The sequence below is a fragment of the Phoenix dactylifera genome, unplaced genomic scaffold (assembly GCF_009389715.1).
Source record: "Phoenix dactylifera cultivar Barhee BC4 unplaced genomic scaffold, palm_55x_up_171113_PBpolish2nd_filt_p 001793F, whole genome shotgun sequence".
NCBI lineage: Eukaryota > Viridiplantae > Streptophyta > Magnoliopsida > Arecales > Arecaceae > Phoenix > Phoenix dactylifera.
In genome coordinates, this window is record NW_024069089.1 from 1 (window position 1) to 12,936 (window position 12,936).

The 12,936-nt window shown below is 38.5% G+C and overlaps 1 protein-coding gene across 2 annotated transcripts in view; it reads right to left on the minus strand.

Annotated features, from left to right (window-relative positions):
- Nucleotides 1–8,105: 8,105 nt before the first annotated feature.
- LOC103695677 (N-terminal acetyltransferase B complex catalytic subunit NAA20) overlaps nt 8,106–12,936 on the minus strand; it is a 47,131-nt gene continuing 42,300 nt past the window's right edge. The window contains exons 5-7 of one of the 2 annotated variants that reach the window (XM_039122835.1): nt 9,559–9,628; nt 8,548–8,608; nt 8,106–8,460 (exon numbers count right to left, since the gene is read on the minus strand). In XM_039122835.1, coding sequence (XP_038978763.1) covers nt 8,369–8,460; nt 8,548–8,608; nt 9,559–9,628 — 223 coding nt within the window. In that variant the 3' untranslated portion in view covers nt 8,106–8,368. The remainder of the gene's footprint in view (nt 8,461–8,547; nt 8,609–9,558; nt 9,629–12,936) is intronic. The other variant, XM_039122836.1, reaches the window with a different exon arrangement.

The following is a 12,936-nucleotide window of genomic DNA, read 5'->3' on the forward strand; positions in this document are numbered from 1 at the left end:
TTTTTCATGAGTTCACATGGGGTTTTCTTTAAAAATAGATTTAATAGAAACCTTATAATATGACAAGCTGTGATGATAGTATTAATCAACTGCAATCACAAAGCATTGTCCTTACACAACAAAGGTTCTATTTTTATATTTTTATAACCCCTATATGCAATAGTGTTCTTGGTGCAAGCACAATTGTATTCAATACCATATTCTGTACAAAACTTATCAACAAATTGGTTTTCAAAGCTGTGCCATGAATTTTCACAGTTTGCAAACCTTTTTCATTTGAAACCTTTTGTAAGTTTGTGCCAAAGCAGAAAATATTTCAATTTAAATGCCAAGAATAAAACCAACATTAGCTTTGAGAAATCATCCATAATTACAAAATTAGAGAGCTTATCTCCTAGGTTCACAATCCTAGAGATCCAAATAAGTTATTATGGAGAATTTCCAACGGCTAAAAGGTGGAAACAATGTTTTCAAATTTAGAAATGATTCTAGTTTATTTTTCTAGATGACATACATAGCAAACTTTGACCTTGCAAAAATTAATCTAAGTGAACCAATGACAAGGTCTTTTGAGATTAAGTCCATACTAGTATGAGTTGATTTTATATGCCAAAACTAGACTCTTTAATCTTGGTATTCTTAATACATATATTTAAAAAAAAAGATATACCAAGTAGACATTCTTATGTTTATGATCAATAAAGGATAATGCCATGGATAAGAACTCTCAATCAAGCATATAGATAATTCAAAGAGTTATTCTAAGAGTATTGATTAAGCAAATTATCCATCAATAACTGAAGCATAATATAGGAAGATGGAGTGATTTGGATATATTTTCATTTCATACCAAAAGTATCACCTATATCACAGAAATGATTAATACTAGCTACAATTTCAATATGAGAGGATGCAAGGATTACTAATTTCATTATTTCTTCCATTTTGGTCACTCTTCTTAATTATATTTTAAGTTCTATTCTTTAACACGTGTCTAGAACACCCAATTTCTAAATTAGCATCTTTTGTTGGAGCCTTGAGTGCTAGACACACCTACAGAAAATATTCAGATTTTCAACTTAGGAACCCAAGCTCTTTTGGGTCCTTGTAGGTTAGCTATTATTGTTCCTTTTGGAACCCATATTTTCTTAATGGCTATTTTGTCCATAGACTTGCAGATTTTAGGATTATAAGGAATGTATTTCTGCATACTCTTGTTAAATTTAACATCAGTAGTAGATAAACTTACAATTTTCTGTTTTTGCCTATTAGGTTCATCAAATTTGTAATATATAGATTTAAAAACAACAGAAGAGATTTTGCTTAGCTTTTGTTCCTGTTTATCAACATTATAAGAATCTGTTTTAAAATAATTAGAAACTGTTTTAACAAATATATTCTTGAAAGATTTTTGGGTGTACCAAGGTTGATATCCCAATCCAACTTTATCAAATTCAGCTATTTGATTATTTATCATTAGGTTTAATTTTTCAGAGCTGAAAGTAAATCTTTCAACAACAGGTTTCAATTTGTCAACTTCTTTAGTTAATCTTCTATTATCTTCTGAAAGCAATTCATTATTTTTCCTAAGTTTATCATAGCTTTCAGTGAGAAGTTGGTTTTTCTGATTTAGTTCTTTATTTTTCTCAATTAAGATTTTAGTTTCATTAGTATGTTTCTTAATTAATGTTTCATAATAATTAGACAATTTCAGTTTTTCATTTACTAGGATTTTCTTTTCATTCGTCAGGTTCTTATTTTTACAAATGAGTTTCTTATGTTCTTTCATTAGATCAAGAAATGCATCATGTAACTTATCACGTGTAAAATCATTTTCAATTTTATCATATACTTCATATTCAGAAGAGGAGACACTTTGTGTTTCAATACATACCTCGTCCTTGTGTGCCACAAGACTTAGGTTCTCAATTTCAGCTTGCCTCTCATCTTCTTCAGAGCTAATTTCAGATTCACTAAAAATGTTAGTACTTTCATATTTAGCCTCTAGCATATTCCATATGTCTTTAGCAGTTATGCAAGAGGATATGCAATTAAACTCATTCTCATCTAATGCACAATATAACAGCTTCATGGCTTTTGAATTTTGTTGAGCCATTTCCTTATCATGATTAGTACTTGTGTGTAGCCCATTGACTATGATACTCCATAAATCGTAGTCATGTGCTTGAATGAAAATGCGCATGCGTGCTTTCCAATATATGTAGTTTATACCATCAAATAGTGGAGGTCTATCAATTAATTGTCCCTCACTCATAGAACATCCCACTTGGGTTGTCATGATCTTTAACTCTTGATTGTGAGATCAATAAGTACTATTAGAGCACCTTGCTCTGATACCACTTGTTGCCCAAGGTGACAAGCCAAGAGGAGGGGGGTGAATTGGTTTCTTCTAAATTTTAGTGCTTTAAACGTTTTCTTAATTAAGTGCGGTGGATGCTTCCTTAAACTATTTGAATGATTTAAACTAGTGCAAAGATAGAAGATGATGCAAGAATAAACGTAAGCACAAGCACAACACAAACACAACAATATATAGTGGTTCGGTGCTCTCCTTAGCACCTACGTCCACTCCCCAAGCGTCCCCTTGGGAATTCACTATAATCCCGCGGATTACAGTTGGATTGTTTTCCGGGCTCACAATCCAAAAACCTATGTTGGTTTTACGGGCTCACCAACGAACCTATACACTTTGGTTTTCCGGGTTCACCAAAAACCTATGTTGGTTTTACGGGCTCACCAATGAACCTATACAATTGGTTTTACGGGTTCACCAACAACCTACGTTGGTTTTACGGGCTTACCAACAACCTATGTTGGTTTTACGGGCTTACCAACGAACCTTTACAATTGGTTTTCCGGGTTCACCAATCAACCTATTCCGTTGGTTTTGCGGGCTAACCAACCAACCTTTACAAGTAGTTTAATAAACAAAGGAAGAAGATTTAAACTCCTAGATGAGCAAATATAACAATATAATCTACAAAGAAGAGTTTAGAGAATATTTATCGCTTGATGTGACTTCTCTCTTCTTTGTCAAGGATGCTTCACTCTTCAAGGGTGGATGGAGCTCTTGATGACTCTTTGAATCTGCTCAACCACTTTCTTTTGATTCTTGAATGAAGCACTTGGATGAAGCTTGCCTTGCTAGGGTTCTCTCTTGAATACACTTGATGTATTTTCCCAAAGCTTGCTTCCTCTGATGAATACTCCCTCTTAAATACTTCTCCAACCTCCAAATAGTCCTTTCTGACCGTTGGATTGAAGAAACTAGCCGTTTATAGCCGTTGGAAGTCCAAAAAGCATTTCTGCACAACTAGCCGTTATGTTCAGCCCGTGTTTGGGTCGGCTCAACCTGTCCTTGGGTCGACCCAACTTTGCCTTGGGTCGACTCAAACATTCCTTGGGTCGACCCTCTCAGAAAACACAGAAACTTGAAATTCAGCCTTCCTTCCCTTGGGTCGACCCAACCTTTCTTTGGGTCGACTCAACCTTGGGTCAGCTCAAACTTTTCTTGGGTCGACTCAACCTTGGGTCAGCTCAAACTTTTCTTGGGTCGACCCAACTTTCAGAAAATTCAGAATCTTGAATTTCAGCCTTTCTTCATTTGGGTCGACTCAACCTTTCTTTGGGTCGACTCAAGGCTTACTTGGGTCGACTCAACTTCTTCTTGGGTCGACCCTCTCAGTAAATCCAGAGAACCATTTTCTGAGTTGTTTGAGGATCTTGATGTTTGGGTCGACTCATGTTTTTCTTGGGTCGACCCAACTCACTGTTCATCTGTGTCATTTTTGCAGAAGTGTGCCAAATTATTTCTTGATGTGCCGGGGTCGACCTAATCATCCTTTGGGTCGACTCAATCCACACTTTGCTGCATCTCAAGGTTAGATTCATTCATATAAACAATGTCATGTATCTATTTTCAATTAACCAAATATACTGAGAGTAATGAACTTATAAATGAAGTATCAACTTAACTTATAGCATACTCTAGATAATTGCTTGTTAATCATCAAAATAACACTATCATCCTCACTCAACTTTTTGAAACTGCAGGTACGCAAATTTCGAGGACGAAATTTTTTTTAGGAGGGGGGAATGTGAAACCCTGGAACTGGGCCCGGTCCACTTGACCGGCCCAGTCTCCATACCTGGCCTCACGTGCGTTGCACGTGAGGCAACGGGATGGATTCTTTCCATCCCGAAGAAGAAGGAAGAGCCCTGTTTTAGGGCTTCCTTCTCCTTCTCCTTCTCCTTGGAGTCCACCGAAGGAGAGCCGCCGCACAGGGGGAGGGGGTTCTTCTTCGCGTTGCCGGAGAGAGAGAGAGGAAGAGGGAGAGCCGAGTAGCACGGGTGACCCTTTCCCTTCATCGCCGCCGGAGAGAAAAGCCGCCGGACCTTCGTCGGGGCTGAGGAAAGGCCTTCTCCTCTTCCTCTCTTGGTGATTAGCCATGGTGGGTGGTGATTTTGAGCCAGCCGATCGCCGGATTTTGGCCCAAAAGAAAAAAGGAATGCTCCACTGTCGGCCTTGTTCGCCGCCGCCAGCCGCCGGGAGTGGTCGGGCTTGCTCCGCCACCTCCAGCCGCTGTCAGGGCCGGCCACCGCGGCCGCCCTTGGGCCCGACCGAGAGGGAAGAAGAAGGGGGCGGGGGCTCACAGATCCCCTGTTTCGTCGAAGAAGAAGAGGGGAGTCGGGAGAAGAAGGGAAAAGAAAAAGGAAAGAAGAAGGAAAAAGGAAAAAAAAGAAAAGAAAAAAAGAAAAGAAAAGAAAGAAAAATAAATAAAAAAATGGATGGGTGGTTTACGGGTATGCACCCGAATCCGAATCCAAACCTGAGGTGCTAGACACTTCTGCAGGAACGGTCATGGAAGGATATTAAAGTTTAAGTCTTTGTATACATATATTGTGATGAATTTTAAAAGAAGAATATGATTTTTAAATATTAGGTTTTGCGAGGGATTTGCGGAATTAATTGGATTTGTTGCGAATCGCGTTCACAAGGTAAGTGATGTAACCTCTTTTCTAGATTTATCGGCAAACTATATATATGTTTCATGAATCGAATTATTCGTGATTTCGAATTTGATGCATGGATTTTATGTGTATTTTAGAATATTGTATGATTCTGATTGAACGTATTTGTTTCTGATTTGAATTGTGTTTAATTGCTCTGATATTGTACCTTTTGGCTTGGAACACTAAACATAATGTAAGAAAAGATTATGACTTGAAATAGATTCAGACTTGCAGTCGGGCTATGTTGAGGATCCTGCCAATGGGGGCTAATACATTGGTACCGCAAGAAGAATAGTCGGTGATATGACCCTACCATAGGGAACATGTGGTCATGGTTTCTGGCTGTTGAGTTGAATCTGATAAATTGAAAGAAATTAAGATATGAACGATATTTGGTTTTGACACTGTATGTTTTTTTTATATATAACTGAAATATGAAATAGAGAACAAACTGAACTTCGACCTGGCTATGTTGAGGACCCTGCCAATGGGGGCAGATACGTTGGCAATTGACCGTCCTGAAGGACTCACCTCAAGAAGAATAGTCGGTGTTGATGACCCTGCCATAGGGAACATGTGGTCATAGTCCAGGATCGACAAGATGAATTGAATATGTGAAAGAATCTTGAAACCGCAAAAAGAATCTTATGAATTTAAGAAATATTTGACTTATATTTTGGAACTGCATATTTATTTATTTTCCACATATTATTGCTTGATTTATTTAGCTAGAGTGTTCATTACTTACTGGGTTGTTTAGCTCATTATACCATCTCTTGTTGTTTTACAGATTTCGAGAACTAGTCTATTGGGGATTCAAAATGGGAGAGCGACTAGAAGGATTGTGGCACAAGTTATCTTAGATTAGGGATATTTAAGTTGATTTGTTATTATGGACATTTATTATGATTGGTGGACTTTTGTTATTTTAAGAACTAGGTTTCTGCATGTTGGTAAATGATTATTCCGCTGCGTATTTAGAATTACATTTATTCCGCTGCGTATTTTGTAAGACATTATGACTTGAGTTAGTCAATAAAATAAGATTGCATTTATTCAGTTAAATTATTTTAAAATTACATAATTGAGATGTTTGGTTTAGATGCCTTGCATGCTCGTGGAGAGAGTTTCCTACAGGTGTGCGGCGGTTGGTGCGACCCCCGGCTCGCGATCTCGGGTCGGGGGCGTGACATAACTATTAGCTATACCACACTATCATAGGTTTTTATCAATGTCTAGAATCCATCAGTCTCTGAAAGCTATTGCCACTCGCTATTACACATTCATCGGAATGCATTAGGACTGCTTTAAATTAAATAATGCTTAGAAGCCCCAAGGTAAATAGAGAAATATGCAAAGTGTACTCGAGAGAAGAATCATTTGCATAAATATAATTTTCTAGGAGACCAGGACCTCTTGAATTGATGAGGACCATGCCTCTAAATTTTGATTTAATAAATTTATTATTAAAAAAAATGACTTTCTACATGCTTTTCAGAAAAAAAGTAATGAAACTTTGGGCTTGTTCAGATGCATTCTGAAACAGAGGCATCATTTTTTTTTCGAAAAATGATGAAGAATTTTCCACCATCCAAAAGGTTTTGAGCTATACGTAGGTCTTCAGATGACTCCTATGCCTAGGGGAAAATACGGCACTTTTAGGTCTAAGAGCATGGTTTATGCTCTCAAATTTTGATATGCTGGGTTCTATTTATCAATTTCAACAATCTTGCATTCCGAACATAACTCCAATATTTTCTTTAAGTTTTGATTTAGGTGGCCTAAAGTACAGATGCACTGAATGTGATTTTGAAATTCAAATTCCATTTGTGCGTGAAGCCATTGTTAGAACTAATGTACGCGCTTTCCTGTAAGATTATTTAACCTCTCATTTGACTGCCTGCCAAACTACAAACTTTAAAACTGATGGGCACCTATGAATCAAGTATCTGTCATGCAACGCCATGTGATTTATGTGATTTGGCTGTCAAGTTAGCGTGGATTCTTGGCCTCCTATGTCCTCCTGAGAAGATTCTTGGCCTGAGTCAGAATTTGCTCCATTAAAAGAAAAAAAACAAAATCACAGCAGGATTGAACTCCTGGCATACAATTGAGAGGGCTTGGGGTGGTCCTATTATGAGCAGCTACCAAGAGAAGGGTACTATAAACGGATAAGATAATGTTCTAGTTTGTCAATAGTTTGGGCGGGATGACAAAACGAAAGCAACCAGATGAACCGGTTAGAAGGCAGACCGGAACTTGGGGTCAATATCTAGAATCCACTAGTGACGTTTAGATCTTCCTTCAAATTATAATGTGGAGCAATTCGACTGCATAGGTGTTATTTAATATTTATAATTAGATCTGCTGTCTACCTAACTTCATTATCCTTGTATTTTGACTGTCCTGTCCACAGTACTTGTATGCCTACCATGACCTTCATAATCTCAATGAAATCCAGGTGGGCGTGTAAACCTCCCGCTTTTAAAAAAAATAAAAGAAAAGAAAAAATAGAACACAGCATTGCTTAGTTGATGAATGGAGATGAGAGCTATGCATTTGGACTAAATGGAAGCTAGCGCTGGATGCCGCGCTTAAAAGTATACATGCAGACATGCAGATTGTATTGGCCATCTGAAAAAGAGAATTTTGGAAGAGTCGCACTTGATCAATTGTAATGCATAAATCGTTTAACTTTCTGCCCTAAACGGGTTGTGACCCATGGATTGTGCTTTATCTCGACCGAAACACACCAAGTGCAGTAGAAGCTTGCATTTAACGAGGACTTTGCTTGAAATATTACTCCAGGAAGTTTGGTTCCTGACTTAAAAACATTTAGAGTGATTGGTCTTCAGTCCCATGGACAATATGCAATAATCTAAGATAAAATCTTTACAAACAATAAGAAGGCTCGGGCATACTGCAGTCTTCATGGCTATGGAGATCACAAAAATTCCCCTTCCATCTAAACTGGACACCACATGGAACAACACAGATACAAAGGATGAGCAAAAGAAAGCAGACTCAGAGAGGCCAAAGCTGGTTCAGTGCGCACTCCAGAGTCTCAGTACTCTCAAGAGCCCAAGAAAAAATTACCCTTCATTAAAAAGTTTTTGCCATGCTGTTCACTGCCCATGGTTGCTCTCAAGGGTCAAATCTTCAAGGTGCTCTTTGGACCGAGTACCTTTACACTGTTAAAATGATACATAAATGTTCTATATAATGCAAAACAGTTACTCTTATCACGTGTTTTAAATTACTGAAATACATGTACTTGTTTAGCAATCAATTGTACTAACATGCAAAATGCATCTCACTAATGAAGGCACGCTAGTCAATCATATTCAAGTTCGTCAGGTGTAATCGGCCTTTTAAATGGTATGACAGACTTCTTCTCAACATCTTGCGATAATGCTTTCCTCATATCTGAAAATGACAGACGACTTCATGAGAAATACAGAACACGTCATGAATAATTTGAATATTATCACTTGATTGTTGGCAGTCACTTACCCAGACCATCTTCTTCCCCAGAGTAGTAACGCAGAACCCGCCGATAGATGACATAGCCAAGCTGTGAAAGAAGCAGATTAAGAAAAAGAGTAAGAAGAAACGTAGATAGGTATTCCTGAGCTACAGTGTTAAATTTATGATGTGTGCTGTGCGGACTATGAACCTGCTATCAGACATTTCTAGAATAAGCAATGCACCATGACGCAAGCACCCTAACTTGTGGCATTGTTATTACAAAAACAAAAGTTCTGGTCATCGATATTAAATCCCACGTGGTACCAACTGCCTGATTAATGCTGGTTCGAAAATGGGTTTGTTTCTTGTCTGATGCATTAAGTTTTCAATGGCCATGACAGCTGTCATGAAACAAACGAGCTGGCAGTTATACCAAAATCTTAAGGCTCATTTGGTATTGTTTTTGTTTGCATAATCCAAGAAAGAAAATGAACTAGACTAAACAATTTGTATGATAAAACCCTTTTTTCCTTCAAATTGTTTGTAAAAGTTTGAGTTTCTAGAAGCAAAGACTTTATGCTTTCAAAAAGGAGGGAAAATAAAAGCAACAGATAGCACAAATTTTCTGCAAATGCTATCTTCAACAGCAATCATGCCATATCTCACTACTTTGTAGAGAAACAGAAGTAGAAAAACAACAGCAGGCCCTTTGTTACACTGGGACCCTATCATTTCTAATACCCATAGTGACTGTTTCAGAACAGCATGGATTTCTATCAATATTGAGTCTTTCTTACCGTGATTTGAATTATAGAATATGCATTGCGGTATTCTTTTCATGTTGACAATAGTAATGGTCCAGTTCTAGAACGCAGCCTAATGGCCCTCAATAAAGGGTTCACATTTTTTTCACCTATCCAAATATGATAGGCTGTCAAATGTGAACCCAGCGCACTCTAATGCCTCGTCTATCAGCTTGTTACCCAAGACTCTCAACAGAAAATGTGAACCAGTTGGAATGATTGATCTTGTAAAGTTTTGATAAACAGCACATACCTTTTCATACATTTTTATAGCTGGCATGTTGGATGCCCTTACGAAGAGATCCACAAAGTAAGCCTTATCCCTACACCAAAAAAAAAAAAAAAACCTCGAGTGAGTTAAGACACAAATCATGCAACACAAATAAGACATAACATGGCTCCATTATAGCTAATGGAATTATCTGAAATGAGACTACTCATTCATGAAAGCAACTCTTGAAACATGGAAACCTGTTCCAGAAGATGAAATGACTAGTTATGGACATACAGGCAACTGAAATAGCTATAACAAAAGCGCAGGTAAACCATGATCACCAAAACAAAGCAAATGTAGGTGGCACTAAGAAAGAAATAGTGCCTTCAATCAGAAAGGATATGTAAGTGACACTGAGAAAGAAATAGGTGCCTCCAATCACTCAGTAATTGCTAGTTGCTTGGGCTATATTTAGATGTATGCAATCAAGTTTTCCTATTTCTCAACACGGGAAACCTACATGCCACCAATTCATAATGTTCGGCAATCACTTCCAATACAGAGAAAACTAAACTCATCCAACAAATACTGTTATTGTTGTGTGGGAAAACAAGTAATGTCCGCTGCTACATAAACAAACATCAGCACTTGGAGAAGTAGGGATGAGATGAGATTTTATACATATACAGATCAACATGTTGCACAAAATAATGGAACAAGATACATAATTTGAACACAATGACCAAGTATTCTTAATCAGTATGCACATGCACAAGACAAATTTTCCCTGGTGCCTACTTCGCAACAACCTTAGCTAACTTCAGTGAATATTGAATTAGGAAAAAATTATGGAAAAAATGAAAAACAGATCTTATCTGAGTTTAATAAAATACTCATGACATCCAATCTTTAAAACTTTATATGATCAGTGACATCTGAGTAGACTTCCACAATGTCTCGCTGTGCAGATATGCTTGACAGATTATTCACAATTATTTATGTGAACCTATTCAACCATACCTTTCTCCCAAAAGCTCAAAAGAAAACATATAAAGTTTGCAATGTTTTCATGAAAGTTCTGTAATATGTCAAAGATTGTTAGAACATGAGGCCATAGAACCACGATCAGCAACATTACGGTCAACTGCTTCTTTACCTAAGCTAACACTGTTCATCAAACATAACCACCTATACAAGGATGTTGGACTGGACAAGTATCTAAGAATCAGATACTTCAAAATGAAGCATTACATATTCAAAAATCCACAGTACATAGACAATGATTCATGAAGTAATAGGCTTTCAAGGAGTTCTTTGGGAACAGACAAACTCAAAAACATGTCTTACTTATCCATACAAGCCAACAAAATTATTCTCTATTATCATCACTGAAAAAGGCGAGCCTTGGCGCAACAGTAAAGTTGCTTCATTATGACCTAAAAGTCACAGAATTGAAATATGAAAACAGTCTCTCTGTATGCGGGGGTAAGGCTGTGTACATCTAACCCTCCCCAAAAGCTACAATAGCAAAAGACTGATGCACCAGGCCATTCTTTATCATCACTTAAGAAGCTAGCAAACTCTAAAATTGTGAGACCCTGGAACTGGGCCCGGTCCACTTGACCGGCCCAGTCCCAATACTTGACCTCACGTGCAACGCACGTGAGGCAACGGGATGGATCCTCCATCCCGAAGAAGGAGGAGCCCTGTTTTAGGGCTTCCTTCTCCTTCTTCTTCTCCTTTGAGCCCACCGAAGGAGAGACGCCGCACGCAAAGGGGGGAGGGTCTTCTTCGTGTGGCCACCGAGAGAGAGGGAGAGAGAGAGAGAGAGGAGCCACGGCACCGGGTGGTCTCCTTCTTCCTTGCCGCCGGAGAAGAGAGGCGCCGGATCTTCATCGGGGCTAAGGTAAACTTCACCTTCTCCTTGCTTGACGCTTGGCCATGATGTGTTGGGGGTTGGGGCGGGCCGATCGCCGGAAACTTGGGTCCAAAAATGGGTCGGCCGAATGCTCCACCGTCGGCCTTGTTCGCCGCCGCCAGCCGCCGGGAGTGGTCGGACTTGCTCCGCCACCTCCTGCCGCTGTCAGGGCCGGCCACCACGGCCGCCCTTGGGCCCGACCGAGAGGGAAGAAGAAGGGGGGCGGGGGCTCACAGGTCCCCTGTCTCGCCGAAGAAGAAGAGGGGAGTCGGGAGAAGAAGGGAAAAGAAAAAGGAAAGAAGGAAAAAAGAAAAGAAAAGAAAAAGAAAAGAAAAGGAAAAAAAGGAATAAATAAATAAAAGGAGGGTGGTTTACGGGTATGAACCCGGATCCGAACCCGAACCCGGGGTGCTAGACACTTCGGCAGGGTCGGCCCTGGGAGAATGTTAAAATTTAGGTTTTATATATATATTGTGATGAATTTTAAAAGAAAATATGGTTTTTGAATATTAGGTTCTGCGAGGAATTTGCGGAATTAATTGGATTTGTTGTGGATCACGTTCGCAAGGTAAGTAATGTAACCTCTTTACTAGATTTATCGGCAAAGTAAATATCTGTTTTACGAATCGAATTATTTGTAATTACGAATTTGATGCATGGATTATATGTATATTTTTTAGAATATTGTATGACTCTGATTGAACGTATTTGCTTCTGGTTTGAATTGTATTTAATTGCTCTGACATTGTATTTTTTCGGCTTGAAACACTGAACATAATGTAAGAAAAGATAATGACTTGAAATAGATTCAGACTTGCAGTCGAGCTATGTTGAGGACCCTGCCAATGGGGGCTAATACATTGGTACTGCAAGAAGAATAGTCGGTGATATGACCCTGCCACAGGGAACATGTGGTCATAGTCCTTGGCTGTTGAGTTGAATCTGGTAAATTGAAAGAGGTTAAGATATGAACGATATTTGATTTTGACACTGTATGTTTTTATAACTGAAATATGAAATAGAGAACTAATTGAACTATCGACCTGGCTATGTTGAGGACCCCGCCAATGGGGGCAGATACGTTGGCAATTGACTGTCCTGAAGGACTCACCACAAGAAGATTAGTCGGTGTTGATGACCCTGCCACAGGGAAACATGTGGTCATAGTCCAGGATCGACAAGATGAATTGAATATGTGAAAGAATCTTGAAACCGCGAAAAGAATCTTATGAATTCAAGAAATATTTGGCTTATACTTTCGAACTGCATATTTATTTATTTTTCACATATTATTGCTTGATTTATCTAGCTAGAGTGTTCATTACTTACTGGGCTGTCTAGCTCATTATATTATCTCTTGTTGTTTTACAGATTTCGAGAACTAATCTATTGGGGATTCAAATTGGAGAGAGCGACTAGAAGGATTGTGGTACAAGTTATCTTAGATTAGGGTTATTTAAGTTGATTTGTTATTATGGACATTTATTATGATTGGTGGA